Source organism: Saimiri boliviensis, chromosome 14 (genome assembly GCF_048565385.1).
Source record: "Saimiri boliviensis isolate mSaiBol1 chromosome 14, mSaiBol1.pri, whole genome shotgun sequence".
Lineage (NCBI taxonomy): Eukaryota > Metazoa > Chordata > Mammalia > Primates > Cebidae > Saimiri > Saimiri boliviensis.
In genome coordinates this window covers 92,521,721-92,539,214 of record NC_133462.1, presented here as the reverse complement: position 1 = coordinate 92,539,214, position 17,494 = coordinate 92,521,721, and the positions used below count along the sequence as shown (strand labels likewise).

Below are 17,494 nucleotides of genomic sequence, written 5' to 3'. Positions count from 1 at the left end.
CAGTGGCAATTAACTTTGGCCCTTGAGGAGTTGGTGTTATTCTTAAAGCTGCAAAAGAGGACGAAGCAAGAGATACCACTGGAACTGGAAAGAGCCCGGAAGGAAGATGGAGTCTGTCGTATGTTCAGAAACATCCTGATGAATCTGACATTGCTGGAGTGAGGATAAGATGGCTCTGTCATTTAGCCTCTGAGTCAGGTCAGAAAGAAGCACAGATCATTCTTCAGATGGGGAACCTGGAGAATGTTACCAGGAGGGCAAAAAACAGGCTGGTCTGGAAGTTCTGAGCACGCCAGGCCCTCGCCAAGCCTAGGGTCTCTGTGAGGGCAGAGAGGGAGGCGAGGCTCAGCGGGTTAGACCTGGCCTTCTTCAGGATGGAGGGTTATGTGCCTCTCTTCAAAGGTCTTTCCAGGCAGTGATTCTGCCCCATTCATCTTCCTCTGCCGGATCAAGCACATCTGGCTCTGTTGAGTAAAAGGGAAGAGAAGATCTAAGAGGACTTTCAAGTAAGAGAATTTCCGACGAAGGCTCTCTGATCGGAGAAAGCTGCTCTCTCTGCAGTCGCGCTGCCATGCAGGTCTCTGCCTCGGGCCTTAGGATGCCCATAGCAGCGGAGGAGCCAGGGCCGTGCAGAGAAAAGAGAATAAAACACGAGACGTGTGCTCCCTGAGTGACATCAGACACTTGTTTTTCATCTTCTGCCCAGAGGAATCTCATGGAGCTGGGCTGCTCCCAGCTCCTCCCCTGCGCTCCGGGACAGCTCCCTGCCTGGGGACTTGCTGGCCGAGTTAATAGGAAGTGGATCCCCACCCCACCGCCAGTGCCGGCGTCTCAGCTGCAGACACCTTCTGCGCTTTGCAGCTGAGGTGTCACGGGGTGCGGGGCCAGACTGCAAGCACAGGGTCACAACTGCACTTTCGGAACAGAGCTGTCCTCCAGGCTGAGAGGCCGGGGTCTGAGGTGCTGCCCGCCGCCCCCCTCTCTGAGCAGCAAATCTAGGCTCCTCCTGTCTGCCTGTTTTCCTTCCAGCCTGAAGGGAACATGAAAGAGGTGAAGAAAGAGCCAGAAGCAGAGGATGAAGCGCTTTGTTTCTGGAGCTTCAGCTTCTTTCCAGTGTGGAACTGAAGGTTTTGCTGCATGTATCACAGCAAAATGCAGGTGTCTCACTCCATGACCACCAACGCCTGAAATCTCTGTGGTGGTCAAGGTGTTCATACTCAAGAATTCCACCCCTAATTAAGCAAATATCCAAGAAAGGCAAAAAATAGATTCTGGAAGATCTGTATCACATCACAGTCAACAATTGGAAGTGATCTAAATTTCCAGGAGTAGCCTAGTAAATAATGGTCTTATAAACATGATGGAACTCATTATATACGACCATTAAAATGGTCATTATGCTGACTATAAATTAACAATCAATACTGATAGTTAGTGCTGTTGGTTGGGAGTTTGCTATATCAGTTGTTTTCAACCCTGAGGACGTGTTGGAATCTCTTGGGACCTAGACCTCATTCCCAGAGAGCAGGCTTCAGCTGTGCATGTGTAGGGTCTGGGCCTGGGTGTCTCTTTTGAAGCTCCCTGGTTGACACTACTGTGCAGCTCAGGCTGAGGGCCTCAATGCCACTGCCAGGAACTTCGGGTGCATAAAAGCCACCAGAGAGTCATAGCTTTATGAGTCTCCTGGGCACGATTACATCAAATACGGTGGTTCTGGTGTCCTTCCCTTCTCCCCAGGGCACCTCGCCCCACGTTTGGGCAGTGCAGGGTGCTATTGCTTATCTCTGATTTATTACAAAAATGTTTTTGAGAGTACTCTGGTTGTTCGTTGTTCCATAACCATCCCAAAACTTAATGGAGTAAACAGTGAAATTACTGCACAGATTCTGTGGGTCAGGAATTTGGACACAGCATAAGAATGGCTTTCTTCTTTTCTACAATGTCTGCTGTTTCATGCAGCGGGGTGCTGGAATCATCTGAAGGTTTATTTATGTACGTGTCTGGTGCCTTGGCTAGAATGACTTGAAAGACAAATTCAGCCAAGACTGCCAGCCACAGAGCTCCCCATACACAGCCTCTGTCTGCGTGGCTTGGGCTTCCTTACACCATGGAGTCTCTTGGTTCTAGCAGCAAACATGCTGACTAAAAAGCAACACAGAGGGCTTTTTGACCTAGTCTTGGAAGTCAGTCGCCTTGCTTCCATTGTACTCTATCATTGAAGTAACCATACGCCCACACAGATTTCAGAAATAATTTTGGAGATAGAATTGACAAGATTTAGTAATGGGCTAAATACGGACACTGAAGGAGAGGACTGTCAACTACGAATGCTACAGTGGCATACGACATGGGAAAATGCCAGAATGCGTGTGTATAATAATCACAGTGCCTGTGGATGAGAGTTGAATGTAGTGTCCAATAAAGAAAAACTTGAAGGTGGCGGCAGCAGGTCTTTCATATGACTCAGTCATTTTGGTAACTCTTCATACCCCTGTAACTACCCACCAAACCTGTGTCTTTGAAGAATGACACAGTCTTTGAAGAATGGTGATTGTCACTGGGCCCCAGCATGACTCATGAAGTGAGTCTGCTTTCCAAATACCACATTCAGAAATCACCCTTGCCACTTGACTCTGTAGTTGGGAGAACTACTGTGCTGTGAGCCTGTTCACCCTGTCAACCTGTGGAACTCACCAGGCCCCCAGCATCATGGGGAAAGATGGGGAATGGCCTGAGCCCACCTATTTTTGGTCTAATCTCTCTTCTGTCCTTTCTCCGTAGGCTTTTGATATTATGAGAGTGACTCATGGCAGAGAACACAGCCTGATTGAAGATTTGATTCTGCTTTTAGAAGAATGTGACGCCAACATCAGAGCATCCTAAGGGACCCGTCAGAGGGAAAGGTGGCTTGTGGCTTTGTTGAATGCCTTATTGAGGTCACACACTTTGTATTTTGTTTGCTGTGTGAACCTCTCCTATTGAAAATTCTCTTCTGTGTTTGTGTAGGTAAATAAAGGCAGACATGATTTGCAGATCACAAGAATCATTAGTTGTAGAGAAGCATGATTATAATAAATTCAAAAAATTTGGGTGAAGATGCTGCCTGGTAATTGTCTTACTTGCTTACTGGCAACTTTAATGTTTAAAATACCAACATTCAAGATAGGAAATCCTACTAAAAGCATGAAAAAATAAGTAATAACTTTCTCTTTGGATATATTAGATAAAAATTGCTATTTTCACATTTGCTTCCAAGCAAAAACTTAATGTCCATTTTGGCAAGAAGCAGAATTTTGAGATATCATCTTTTGCTCTTTGTGATAAGTGATGTTTGTGTGTGTTATTACTTCCAAATGCGTCTCCAACACAAGAAGTTTTATCCTAAATCCTAGGAAGAAGCCGTTTTAGGTATTACTAGGAAAGGATAGGAAGTCTTAATGCCAAAACCAGCTTTTCAGCTGTCTCACAGCTCTTTGGGTAAATCTTTGTGTATGTCGTTTTTTTCCTTGAAATTTGTTTCTGTAATGACCCAAATCTGTGGTTCTGCGTGAGTGTGGTGTGCGTGGCGTGAAGCTCGGTTGTCCTGCAGTCAGCAGGGTTCTCGCACCGCAGCTCAAATCAGGCTTGCTTGCTTTTTCCTCTTTATTGTTTCCTGATTCTTCAGCCTTTTTTTTTTTTCCTGCCTTTCTGCTTTAGACACAGAAACCCTTCTCTTTTCCACCTCTCAAAATGTGAATTCTTTTATATCTCAGTGATCCTGTGAGCAATGCGGCCCCTCATGCCTAGATGAGACTCTGGTAGTAACGGAAGCCCTTGGATTCCTGGAGCTGAAATTAGGCCTAGTAGAGAGCGTGCCATCACCCACGCTTTATTTCACAGGCGAGGAGATGGGTGGGAGCAGAATCCAGAGCAGCAGGAGCCCTCCCCGTCTTTCACGGAGGGAGTCTCAAGTCCTCTGACCAGGCACTGTTAGAATGGCACAGAGATATCTGATTGAGCCCGAAAGAACCAGCCTTACGTTTGCAGTGAAGAAAACTGATGACTTGTAACTGGAGTCCTGTTAGGCTACACACCTGGTGATGACTTTGATGTTAAAAAAAAAAAAAAAAAAAAAAAATGCTGTCCTGCATGCTGATGAGTTCCGAAGCCTTTTGTCATCCTTGCTTCTGCTTGAGCTGCCGTCTCTTACATATCAAGGACATCTCTAAAGCACACAGCATCTTTAACAACCACAATAGCATGGCAAGGTAGGTATTTTGAAGCCCGTTTTATAAAACTGTGGAATTGGACTCCTGGGTGCTCTGGAATCCCTCCTGATTTACCAAGTAGCTTTGAGAAAAGGGTTTAATTGCAGGCTTGTTCAAGGAGCCATTTCTACGCAGTTCAACAAGTACATATTGAATGGTTACTGTGTTTTTAGGGAAAGGGGATACAAAGACTGAATAAGACGCACCCCCATCTTCAAAATGGACACTGTCTGGTCTGGTATTTGTATCTGTTAGCTTTTACTGCGTAACAAACTACCCCAAAACTTAGTGGCTCAAAGCAACCTTTTTTAAGGTTATTTTAGGTCTGTAATTCAGCAATTTGAGGTGTGCAGTTGTGGTTTGGCCTAGGTGTGCTGGTCTCCGTGGGCTCGCTCGCTGTGTATAGTTGCTGGTAAGAAGGTCAGCTGTGCAATGGGGGTGAGTGAGCCCTGCAGCCCGTCAGTCAGCCCTGCAGCCCGTCAGTCAGCCCCGCCGTGTTCACGTGGCAGCAGTTCTGGGAACTGTAAGGAGGCAAGTCCCAGTGTGCCCAGTGTGCAAGTACCTTTTCAACTCTGCTGGTATCCCGTGGACCACAGCCAATCTCAAGGCCACTGCAGAATCAAGGGGTGGGTCCCGGCTCCTCATTAGGACAGACTACAGAGCACCATTGCCATTGCAGGAGCGTGGGTACCTGGAAGGGAAGCAGCTGTAGCCATCTATGCAGTCCATCGTAGTTACCCTGGATTTTTTTTTGGTGTTATAGAACACTTAGTGAATTTTATGAATCTACAGACCTTTTTTCTAGAAAAATATACAAAGTTTTCCCTTGGTACCCATGGGGGATTGGCTCCAGGACCTCCTGGGTACCAAAATTGACGGTGCTCAAGTCCCTGATGGAAAACGGCATTGTATTTGCATATAACCCGCGTGCCTTCTCCCGTGTTCTTCAAATCATCTCTGGATTGCTTGTAATGCCTAAAAAAATGTAAATGCCATGTGAGTAGTTGCTACACTGTATTTAAGGAATAATGAAAAAGTTTGTACCTGTTTAGTACAAATACAGTTTTTTTCTTAATAGTTTTGACCCAATACTAGTTGAATCCACAGATATGGAACCTGCAGATACAGAGGACCAGCCATATATATGAACAATTTGCTTTTAGGATCAAAGAGTCTCAGACTTCCTGTGGCCTCTGTGGATTCCCTGGGCCCTTCATGAAATGAGAAATACACTCGCTACCTTTCAAAAACACTGCTGGGAATTGTATTGGTTCTTCATTTTAAATGCATTCAGTAAAAAGTCATGACAAAAAGTAAGGATAGTAAGTTACATGCCAGATGAGCAGAGTTCACTGAAAGAACCTTGTGTTTGCCAAATTTTCTGAATGAAATTTATCAGTCAGTGATGATCCTGGATTAAGAGATTTGCCTTCACACCTCCTAGAGAAAGCATGATGGGCTTTTAAATCCCTCTCAGCCCGCTTCCAGTTTTCTAAGAGCAAGGGGCCCTGCCTGCACCAACTTTTAATGGAAAGCAAACATTTAAGCAAGGTAAACATTTACCAAACAACTTTACAGCCAAATAATTTTGGAGAAGTGGGAAGGGGACGGAGAACATAATTTAAAATGCGTGTCACCAGTGGCTGACGATTTATTGCCACCCCAGCCGCCAGGACTGCGATTTCATTAATCCACAGTCATTGTAGCGGCAGGCTTTTTTCACATCAGTAACTTGATGCCATTAGTTGCTCCTCGGGGATGAGAACACATTTAAACTGAAATGAACACGCTGGGCATAATTTACAGCCATGCCACATGAATGCCAGGAGCGCAGGGGAGGACGGCCGCCCAGGCAGCCTGCTCAGAATGGATGCTGAGGACATGCCTGCTCTAGGCAGCCGGAGCCTGGTGAAGCCGGACGGCCGCAGACCACAGAGGCCTCAGCCAGCCTTCGCTGCAGGGTTGAAAGAGGAATTCCATACGTGGGGGCCCGCCCCGAGTTAGGTCTTGAAAATGCTTTTCTGGCCCAGTTGGGAATTGATGTTCACTTAAGAGTAGTCCACAGGGATCCCGCAGGTAGACGGTTCTGGAATCGTCTGTGGAGCATCAGGTAATCCCCATGACAGGCAGTCACTGGCAGAAGCATCAGGAAGCTACTGGAGCCCTCTCTGTCCCTGAGGTATGTAAGAAACTGGTTGAGGAGAAGGACCAGAAACATCACCCGCAAATTGGGATACTCCTTTAACTTGTGGAGGTTTGTAAGCATCTGAAAGCTGTTGGCTCAAAGTCAACATATTCAAAATCGATTGAAAACATGTAAAAAACCAGCGCTCCCCGTTTCCTGTTCAGCTCAGTGCTGTCATGGTCCTTCCCTTCTTCATCCCGGAAACTCAGTCATTAATTCGCTCTTCTCCTTTACTGAGGAAAACAATTCTATCTGTTCATCTCTGGAAGCACTTTGCTGAATGTCAGCCCTGTTTCCCAGCCCCTTCGTGGGCCCCAGCACCGCACTGCTCAGTCACTGCGAAGACCTCCCCACTGATCTCATTTCTTTTAGTAAGGAATGATACTTAGAAGCCCTCACCTGGTTACTCCTAACCTGGGCCTTTTTAAGATCATGAATCCTAGCCAGGCGCGGTGGCTCAAGCCTGTAATCCCAGCACTTTGGGAGGCCGAGGCGGGTGGATCACGAGGTCGAGAGATCGAGACCATCCCGGTCAACCTGGTGAAACCCCGTCTCTACTAAAAATACAAAAATTAGCTGGGCATGGTGGCGCGTGCCTGTAATCCCAGCTACTCAGGAGGCTGAGGCAGGAGAATTGCCTGAACCCAGGAGGCGGAGGTTGCGGTGAGCCGAGATCGCGCCATTGCACTCCAGCCTGGGTAACAAAAGCGAAACTCTGTCTCAAAAAAAAAAAAAGATCATGAATCCACATTGATACCATCCATTTGTAAAGTCCTTTGAACTGACTGCACCATGAACTACACCATGGCCTGGACTACACCACGGGCTGGACTACACCACGGCCTGGCTATAGTGTAGTCCCTGGTGCAGTCAGTTTAAAGCACTTGACACAAGTAAAATCTGACATCTGGGGTGGTTCCTCATCTTTCTCCTTCCGTATTTGTGCTTCTCTTATACATAAAAATAGTTGTGAAATGATTACACGGCAACATGACCAACACGAAGCTACTAAGTGAAATTTAAGAATCCTTTCTAGCGTTTTTATCTTAGACAAAAAATGTTATAGTCAGAATACCATGTTTAAAAGTTACTTGAACTCTTATTTTCAGTACGATTACATATTCAATTTAATATCTAAGTTTGTTTCTATTTGAATTCAATTTTAGGGTTTTCCCATCAGTTTATATTGGCATCTCTCAATACAAAGGTGTAATATATATTAATATGTTATATTTTGTTATCTTAAATAATGCCGTAAAGAATAACCTTAGGCATCTGTCTTTTCACATTGCTGGAAATGTATCTTCAGGGTAATGTTCTGCAAGAGGCCTTGCTGAGTCCAAGGGTCAGCACGTGTTGTTTTACGGGGCATTGTCGGACTCACCTCCAGAGGGCTGTGTGACATTACCTGTTTCCCCTCAGCCTGTCAACACAGGGCGTTGTCCGGCTTCTGAATTTTTTGCTAAGGTCATAGGTAAGAAATGGCATCTGAGTTGGTTTTGTTTGTTTTTTGAGACAGTCTTGCTCTGTTGCCCTGGCTGGAGTGCAGGGCTGTGATCTCAGCTCACGGCCACCTCCACCTCCCAGCCTCAAGCAATTCTGGTGCCTCAGCCTCCTGAGTAGCTGGAATTACAGGCATGTGGCACCACACCTGGCTAGGTTTTTTTAATTTGTGGGTTGAGGGGTTTTTTTTTTATTATTTTTAGTAGAGACAGCGTTTTACCATGTTGACCAGGCTGGTCTCGAACTCATGACCTCAAGTGATCCACTTGCCTCAGCCTCCCAAAGTGCTGGGATTACAAGCATGAGCCACCATGCCGGGCCTACTTTTGGGGTTAGTTGGTTGTTTTTGGAGACAGGGTCTTGCCCTGTCACTCAGGATGGAGTGCAGTGATGTGATCGTAGCTCACTGCAGCCTCATTCTCCGGGGCTGAAATTGTCCTCCTACCTCAGCCTCCTGAGTAGCTGGGACTACAGGTGCATGCCACCATACCCAACTAATTTTTTGTGTGTTGGTTTTTGTTAGAAACAGAGTGACACTGTGTTGCCCAGGCTGGTCTGAAACTCCTTGCCTCAAGCAATCCTCCCCCCTTGGACTCTCAAAGTTCTGGGATTACAAGTGTGAGCCACTGTGCCCGACCCTCAATGTAATTTTAATCCGCACTTTCTAATTAGTGAAGTTCAGTGTCTTTTCCTTTTTAATCTTTTTTATTTTTTAAATAGAAGATAGGGTGGTCTCCCTCTGTTGACCAGGCTGGCCTTGAACTCCTGACTTCAAGTTATCCTACTACCTCGGCCTCCTAAACTGCTAGGATTGCAGGCATGAGTCATCATACCTTGCTGAGTGTCTATCTATCTATCTATCTGTATAAAATTTAACTTTGAAGTTCAGGGTGCATGTGCAGGCTTGTTATATAGGTAAATTTGTGCCATAGGGGATTGCTGTAGAGATTGTCATCACCTAGGTATTAATATTAAGCCTAGTACCCATTAGTTATTTATCCTGATCCTCCCCTCCTTCCAGTCTCCACCCTCTGATAATTCCGTGTGTGTTGTTCATCTCTGCGTGTCCGTGGGTTTTCATCATTTAGCTCCCACTTACAAGTGAGAACATACGGTATTTGGTTTTCTGTTCCTGCATTAGTCTGCTCAAGATAATAGCCCCCAGCTCCATCCATGTTCCTGCAAAGGACATGATCCCATTCTTTTTGATGGCTGCATAGTATTCCATATTGTATATGTACCACATTTTCTTTATCCAGTCTTCCACTGATGGGGCAGTTAGGTTGATTCCATGTCTTTGTTATTGTGAATCGTGCTGCAGTGAACATATGCATGCATATGTCTTTATGGTAGAACAATTTATATTCCTTTGGGCATATACTGAGTATATTTGCTCGGTCAAATGGTATTTGTTTTTAAGTCTTTGAGGGATCACCATGCTGTCTTCCACAGTTGTTGAACTAATTGATGTTCCCACAACAGTGTGTAAGTATTCTTTTTTCTCTACAACCTCTCCATTATCTGTTTTTTTTTTTTTCTTTTTAGTAATAGCCATTCTGACTGGTGTGAGAAGTATCTCATTGCGGTTTTGATTTGCATTTCTCTAATTATTAGTGCTGCTGATCTTTCTTTCCTGTGATTGTCGGCCACATGTGTGTCTTCTTTAAAAAAGTGTCTGTGAATGTCCTTTGCAGTCCTTTTTCTTATAACTTTTAAGTTCCTTATTGATGCTGGATATTCGACGTTTTTCAGATGCACAGTCTGCCAATATTTTCTCCCATTCTGTAGATTTTCTGTTTACTTTGTTGACAGTTTATTTTCCTTATGTCTATATTTTTGTGAATAATCTTTATGTGGCTTTTGTTTATTTTTCTCTCAGATTTTTTAGTCTTTTTTTCCCCATTGACCTTTAGTTCTTGTATATTAGAGAGATTTCACTTATCTGTGTTATTTAGTCTACCAGTTTGTCATTTGTTTTTTGATTTTGCTTTAGTTTTTTGCCCTGAGTTCCTTTGGATAGCACTTTCAAAAACATTAAGAACTCTACCCTAGGCCAGGCATGGTGCCTGATGCACTTTGGGAGGAGCTCTTGAGCCTAGGTGTTCAAGACCAACCTGGGCAGCATGGTGAAACTCTGTCTCTATAAAAAATACAAAAATGAGCTGAGTATGGTGGCACACACCTGTAGTCCCAGCTACTCAGAATGTCTGAGGCCCAAGGATCACTTGAGCCAAGGAGGCAAAGGTTGCAGTGAGCCAAGATCATACCACTGCACTCCAGCCTGGACCACAGAGCCACACCCTGTCTCAAAAAAAAAAAGTATGATAAACCAGACTCCAGTTGTAAAGTTAAGCATCACCAACTTTCCTCATAAGGTTCTTAATTTTTAAATGTTCATGAGTTGGATTTATATTTTGCAATTCTTCTTCTGTCAATTCTGTGACCTTTTAGTCTTCAAGTAGCCCCTTGCTTGGCTAAGGTTTTAGTTTAGTTTAGTTTAGTTTAGTTTTTAAGCTGGTAGAGTGATTCAGTTTTTATTCCTGAACTGTCTGTCTTTAGTGTTCTTGCCTTTTTGAATTGCTTCCATTTTCCGTTGAACTAGATAATGCAATGACCAAGATGTACTTCAGAGAACCCCTGGGTTCAGGCATGCTTCTCCTTCACCCCACTGTACAGCGGCAATTCGATAGGAGGAAAACAACCCAGCCAGAACAGTAATCTGTTTCTCCACCTGTTGACTCTGAATCTTGAAGAGCCCATAGTGGCTAGTCTCAGTTAAGTGACAGTCTCAACTTCCATAGTAACGGAATGAACCATTGTTGTATTCCTTGGAGGAGTCCTTCCTCTCTTAGAACCAAGACATTTAAACCAACAGACCCAAAAGTTACAGGGAAAGGAAGCAAAAATTCTGCAAATACATTATTAACTGTAATTGTGAGAGGCCACTCTCAACCCCGACCCCCTGCCTGATTCCTAGAACGTGTATTTTGCCTGTAAGAGAAACAGCTTTGTATGTCACTTGATTCAGAGCATAAGCAAATTTCATAGGAACACACTCTCATAGGGTCGTCTCCTAGCTAATGACGTAAGTGGGTCCTATCATTCCACCATTCTGTCAGGCCAGCTGCTTCTGGATGAAGAAATGCCAGTGTGATCAGTAAATTCTGTGGACTCTATGTGCTGAATCGCCACATATCTGCTCTGAAATTAGTTTTTTGCTCCAAAGCTACGTTGTGAGGAACACTACAACCCAACCTCCTCTGGGTTTGTTTTATTTTTCTGAATTGGAAGCTTCAAATCTTTCATCGATGCTAGACATCTCTCAAAAATTACCTCTTCAAATATATACCTTGCCTCACTTTTTTCTATTCTCTCGTTCTAGAATTCATTAAGTAGACTTTAAACATTGTCATTTCATGTTTCTTTCAAATTTTCATCTCTGTGTCTGTATCTTTTATTCTAGTTAATCTCTTCAGCTCTGTTTGCTACTTTACTACTGAGATTTTCATTTATTGAATTTGCTTTTATCCTCTTCACTGAACCTTTCAACTGTATCATTTTTGTTGCTAAACATTCTTTTTTATTTGTCAGAAGGTCTAATGGTTTCTTCCTTACATATCGTTGTGTACTTTAAATTCTTTTTAATTTTCTTCTACTATGAAAAAGTTTGGGAGTACTGTAGTCTTCTTTTTTTTTTTTTTTTTGAGACAGAGTCTTGCTCTGTCACCGGCTGGAGTGCCTCAGCCTCCTGGGACTACAGGCATGCACTACCACATCCAGCTCTTTTTTTTTTTTTTTTTTTTTTTTTTTTTAGTAGAGACGGGGTTTCACCATGTTGGCCAGGATGGTCTGATCTCTTGACCTCGTGATCCTCCTGCCTCAGCCTCCCAAAGTACTGGGATTACAGGCGTGAGCCACTGCATCCGTCATGTAGTCTTCTTGCTTACTGTGTTGTTGTTTTTCCCATGTAGTGGATAGCTTCCTCTCGTACTTTGTAATTTTAATTGTGAATTTATTTTCAGTGTGCTTAGTTTTGTGTCCATGTATACAAAATATAACTTGGGTCGAGAAACCTGTCAAGAGTTTTTCATTTCCTCCTGCTATGTGGCTCATTTTTTTAGCAGCCTGGGATAAATATATGTTAATCTTTTTTTTCTTTTATATCCTTGCAACACATGCTAGTATTAATTCAAGTGCAAAAACTAAAAATTAGTAAATTATATCTACTATTTTCCCTCCACTCAGAACTCTGAACATGAGCGTGCTTTCTTATACTCTTTACAAAACAAAATATAACCCTACTATTATTAGCATCCTATGAATAATAGGAGTTTCAGGGAGAATAGAGGAATGGAGGAAAAGAAATAAACAAAGATAATTGCAAGACAAAATCACAGAACTAAAGCATGTAATTTTTTCAAATTGAAATGGACCTTGATTGTCTGGTATAGTTAATAAAACTCAATCCATCTGAAGACACGCAATCATGAAATTTCAGAACACAGTAAACAAAAAGGTCTTGCGAGTTTCCACAGGGGAAATAAAGGAGAGTTTCTTAGAAAAGATCAAGAAGAAAGCTATCAGATTTCTCAAAAACAATGATGAAATTTAGGATATAATGGAGAAAAACATTTAAAATTCTGAGGGAAAATTATTTACAGCCCTGGAATTATAAAGCTAAATGCCAACCCAGCATTTTGAAAGTCAGTGTAGAATAAAGTCTCTAAGTCTCCCAAATTTTGCTTCCCCAGAATACTTTCTTAGGAAGGTACTTGATCATTTTAGTTCTCTAATTTTCTTGTCTCTTCTGTTTTCTGTCTCTTTGTATTTTTACTTTACTTTATTAAGGATTCCCTCCATTTTAGCTTTCAAACTCTTTAATAGGACTTTTTCACTTTTGCTAGCAGTATTTTTAATTTTCAAGAGATTTTGTCTTTCCATTAAAAAAGCATCTTGTTTTGCGGATTCAATATATTCTCTCTCTAAGGATACTAATGATGGTGGAGTAAAGGTTGATTTTTCTTTGCTCACTGCATGTTTGTTTCTATCCAATTGCCATCTATTTTGTTTGTATTGGACTTCATCTCATATATATATATATATGTACATATATATATTTATTTTTTCCTTAGATATCTGGTGACTGTTGGTTCTCCATTCATAATTTGCAGTAAGAATCCATAAAACTGATTGGAGACTTTATGGCTGTGGATTATAGAATGCTGAGCTTTGTGATACGACTGCCCATCAAAAACGATGAAATATGCTGAAAAAATGCAAAATAACTGGTAACACACTGGAGAGATTAAAAGGCAGTAGAGAAGTTTCAGGCTAATATTTGGGTGACAGCTTGTAACAGACGGGTTAGTGACCTGTTCAGTGGGAGAGATCCAAAGCTGCTTGTCCGCTAAAGGCATCTGTCAGGGCCACATACTTGAACCTGAGAAACTTTGGAGGTAAAAGGGTCAACAGTCAAGGCTCATGAGCTCCATAAGGTAGTGAGACTTCAAGGATATCCTGTCTGTATTGGACTGGGACCCAAAATGGCTGAACACTTACTATAAGGAAAAATGGCTCAGGGATATCTTGGTGCTGAAAAGTGCTGTAAATTGTAAATAAAAGGAGAAACCAAAAAAAGACCCTATAGCACAATGCCTGAAGACCGACCCTTACGTACATTTGCAAACTGTTTGTGCCCTCTCCTATTTCCTTGAGCAGTGGTTTGTAGTTCTCCTTGAAGAGTTTCTTCACTTCCCTTGTAAGTTGCATTCCCAGATATTTTATTCTCTTTGTAGCAATTGTGAATGGGAGTTCACTCATGATGTGGCAGTTTGTCTGTTATTGGTGTATGGGAATGCTTGTGATTTTTGCACATTGATTTTGTATCCTGAGACTTTGCTGAAGTTGCTTCTCAGCTTAATGAGATTTGGGGCTGAGTTGATGGGGTTTTCTAAATATACAATCATGTCATCTGCAAACAGAGACCATCTGACTTCCTCTCTTCCTAATTGAGTACGCTTTGTTTCTTTCCTTGCCTGATTGCCCTGGCCAGAACTTCCAATACTATGTTGAATAAAAGTGGTGCGAGAGGGCATCTTTGTCTTGTGCTGGTTTTCAAAGGGAATGCTTCCAGTCTTTGCCTGTTCAGTATGATATTGGCTATGGGGTTTTCAAAAACGGGTTTTATTATTTTGAGATGTTCCATGAATACCTAGTTTATTGAGAGTGTTTAGCATGAAACGCTGTTGAATTTTGTCGAAGGCCATTTCTGCATCTAGTGAGATAATCATGTGAGTTTTGTCATTGGTTCTGTTTATGTGATGGATTACCTTTATTGATTTACATACGTTGGACCCTGTCTCAAAAAAAAAAAAAAACTCTCAAAATAATATTATAAGATTGGCAACCAAGTGTTATAGGGAAGAGGTATGTGGGTGTGCCTCTTGAAATGGACAAAATATGCAGATTTCTGTGTCCCATTTGTTCATCCTGTAAAAGATATGTAAAGGTGGATCTCAATCATTAGGTGGACAAGATTATTTATTTTGGGAATGGCAGCCTCCCTGGCATGTACTTTTATAAAAAGTATATAGGTTCCATATACTTATATACATATATACAGACTAGTATCTAATATATATAATATATATAAGCACCGTGAACTTATATATAAGGTAACAATGGAGACAGGAATGGGGACCATATATGGATTTAATGAGGTGGATTCCTCTTACCAAGGATGATCTAACTACTGTCACTGCAGAATATCCAGTTTGCCAACAGCAGAGACCAAGCCCAAAAGTCCACCATTCCCTAGTAAAACCAGGCTGCCATCTGGAAACAGGTTGAGGTAAATTATTTTGGATGGTTTTTATTCTGGAAGGATAAATTATTCGTTCTACTAGATTAGAATATATCGATTCCTCTGTGTGTGTGTGTACACACATACATATATATGCAAACATAAATCCCATCATTTAGAAGTAACTGAGCTGACAGAATAGTGGTATGGTCTAATTAAGTTTCAAATTATAACACAAACCCGGAGACAAGCCCAGGATGTTTGATGCTCTCCCATAGCTGTTGTTTGTACTTTGAATCAGTGACCAGTATGTGATTATCTCATAGAAGATAAGGCAGTGAAAAAACACACTTTAAAAATTGTAAATACAAGCTATCGAGGTACAAAAGGTGAGTATTTAGAATGTTTAATAAACTACACATTACTGAAAAAAAAGCAAACATATCAAATGACAGAAAATTTAAACAGGCAAAAGAGGAAATCCAAATGATCAAAAAAACCAAAAAACAAAAAACATGAGCATGTGTTCAACTACATTAGTAATCAGAGAAATGCAAATCTAAACCACAATAAGATATTACTATACATTCATCAAACTGAAAGTTTAAAAAAATCTGACAGTGCACATGTTGAACAGAATGCAGAGTAACAGAAACTCCTATACAAGGGAGTGAAATTGATACAGCCACTTTGACAAGCAGTTTGTCAATCTCTAGTAAAGTTAAAGTAATCTTTTTCCAGACTTTTAATTTTAAACTTTTGATATTTTTATCATTCATATATGTCTCTTGTAAACAGCAAAGCGTGGATTTTTTAAAAAATCTAGTCTTCATAACCTTTGTTTTTTGATTGGAGCATTTAGTTTATTTGATAAAAATTAGTAATTTATTTGGATTTGATGCTACCTTTTTCCTATTTGCTTTCTGTTTCAGTCAGCTGATCTGCGTTGCTTTCTGTTCTTTGAGATTTTTTTCCATTAAAAAAAAAATCCCCTTATTAGCTGATAGTTGCACCCTCATACTGTTTTTTTAGTGATTACTCAAAAATTCTAACTTGCATCCTTGACTCCTCAAAGTCTAATGTTTCCTAGCTGGGACCACAGGCATGTGCCCCCACGCCCAGCTAATATGTTTGTGTCTGTGTGTGTGTGTGTGTGTGTGTGTGTGTGTGTGTGTGTGTGTGTGTTTGGGTTTTTTTGTTTTGTTTGTTTTTTGGTAGAGACAGAATTTCACATGTTCCCAGGCCAGTCTTGAACTCCTGAACTCAAGCTATCCACCCACCTTAGCCTTCCAAAGTGCTAGGATTATAGGCATAAGCCACAGCACCTTACTGCTCCTTTTATAGTAATCTGTTTTCTTTCCCTAAAAGTAATCTGTTTTTTCCTCTTTTCGGCAGTTTTAGTATGATGTTTAATTTGAGACTTCTTTTCATTTATCCTACTTGGAGTTTGTAAGGCTCCTTGACTAGTGGTGGTTTCGTTTATTTCATCTGTAATGGTAAATTCTTAGCAAATATGTATTCAAATATTGCTTCTGACTCTTCTTTTGCTTCTTCAAATATTCCAATTACATGTATATTAGACTTTCTTTCTCTGCCTCTTGTCTCTTACCCTCTTCTGTTATTTTTTTCTTTTAACTTTATAACTTCATTCTAGGTATCTTCTTCTGAATTTTCTTCTAGTGTTATCTTCAGCTGAATCTAAGCTGCTGTTGGGCCTAACAACCTAGTTCTTAATTTCAGCTATTTTATTTTTTACTTATATAAATTATTTTTGTTTTTTAAATAGCCTAATTTCTGTGAAAATTCTGAATTTTGTCTTTCTTCTTTTTGGATATGTTAAGCCTATCTGTTTTAAAGTCTGTATTTGGTAATTTCATTACCTAGGCCTCTGTGTAAACTGTATCAGGCATACATTGCATTTCATTCAAGTTTTCTTCATGTTACTTTTGTCTTTTTGTATACTTGATTATGTTTTAACTGAGCACTAAACATTGTTTATAAAAAGTTACTGAGCTAATTGAGACACAGAAAAAATGTTATTGTCTTCCAGATAGGATTTGTATTTGTTTGTGGAATGTGGCTAGGCAAAGTAACAATCCTTTAAAAAAAATTTTTTTTTAATTCCTCCTTCGTTAGGATGCTAGCTATGGGTCTGCCATATATGGCTTTTATTAGGTCAAAGTATGTTTCTTCTATAGCCATTTTCAAGGGTTTTTATCACGAAGGTGTGCTGAATTTTATCAGATGCTTTTTCAGCATCAATTGAAATAATTATGTGGTTTTTGTGCTTCATTCTGTTGATACAGTGTATCACATTGATTCATTTGCATGTGTTGAACCAACCTTGCATCCGAGGAATAAATCGCACTTGTTAATGATGAATGATCCTTTTAATGCATTGTACTTGGTTTGCTAGTATTTTGCTGAGGATTTTTACATCAATATTTATCCGTGATATTGGCCTGAAGTTTTCTTTCTTTCTTTCTTTCTTTCTTTCTTTTTTTTTTTTTTTTTTTGATGTGTCTTTGTCTGGTTTCAGTATGAGGGTAATATTGGCCTTGTAGAATGAGTTTGGAAGTATTCCCTCCTCCACTTTTTTTGGATCAGCTTGAGTAACATTGATACTAGTTCTTCAAATGTTTGGTAAAATTGAGCAGTTCAGCTATTGGGCCCTAGGCTTTTCTTTGCAGGAGACTTTTTATTACAGCTTCAATGTTACTGCTTGTTATTGGTCTGTTCAGGTTTTTTATTTCTTCA

The 17,494-nt window shown here is 41.1% G+C and overlaps 1 protein-coding gene across 8 annotated transcripts in view; it reads left to right on the top strand.

The window, feature by feature from the left end:
• The window catches only part of SMYD3 (SET and MYND domain containing 3), a 755,279-nt gene that overhangs the window by 695,832 nt on the left and 41,953 nt on the right, over window positions 1-17,494 (top strand). For 6 of the 8 annotated variants that reach the window (XM_039464247.2, XM_074385668.1, XM_074385669.1 and 3 more), the window contains one exon: window positions 2,782-10,841. The exons of the other annotated variants lie outside the window; for them this stretch is intronic. In XM_039464247.2, the coding sequence (XP_039320181.1) occupies window positions 2,782-2,883 (102 nt within the window). In that variant the 3' untranslated portion in view covers window positions 2,884-10,841. Of the gene's footprint in view, window positions 1-2,781; window positions 10,842-17,494 lie in introns of those variants that run through there. 8 annotated transcript variants of the gene reach the window in all.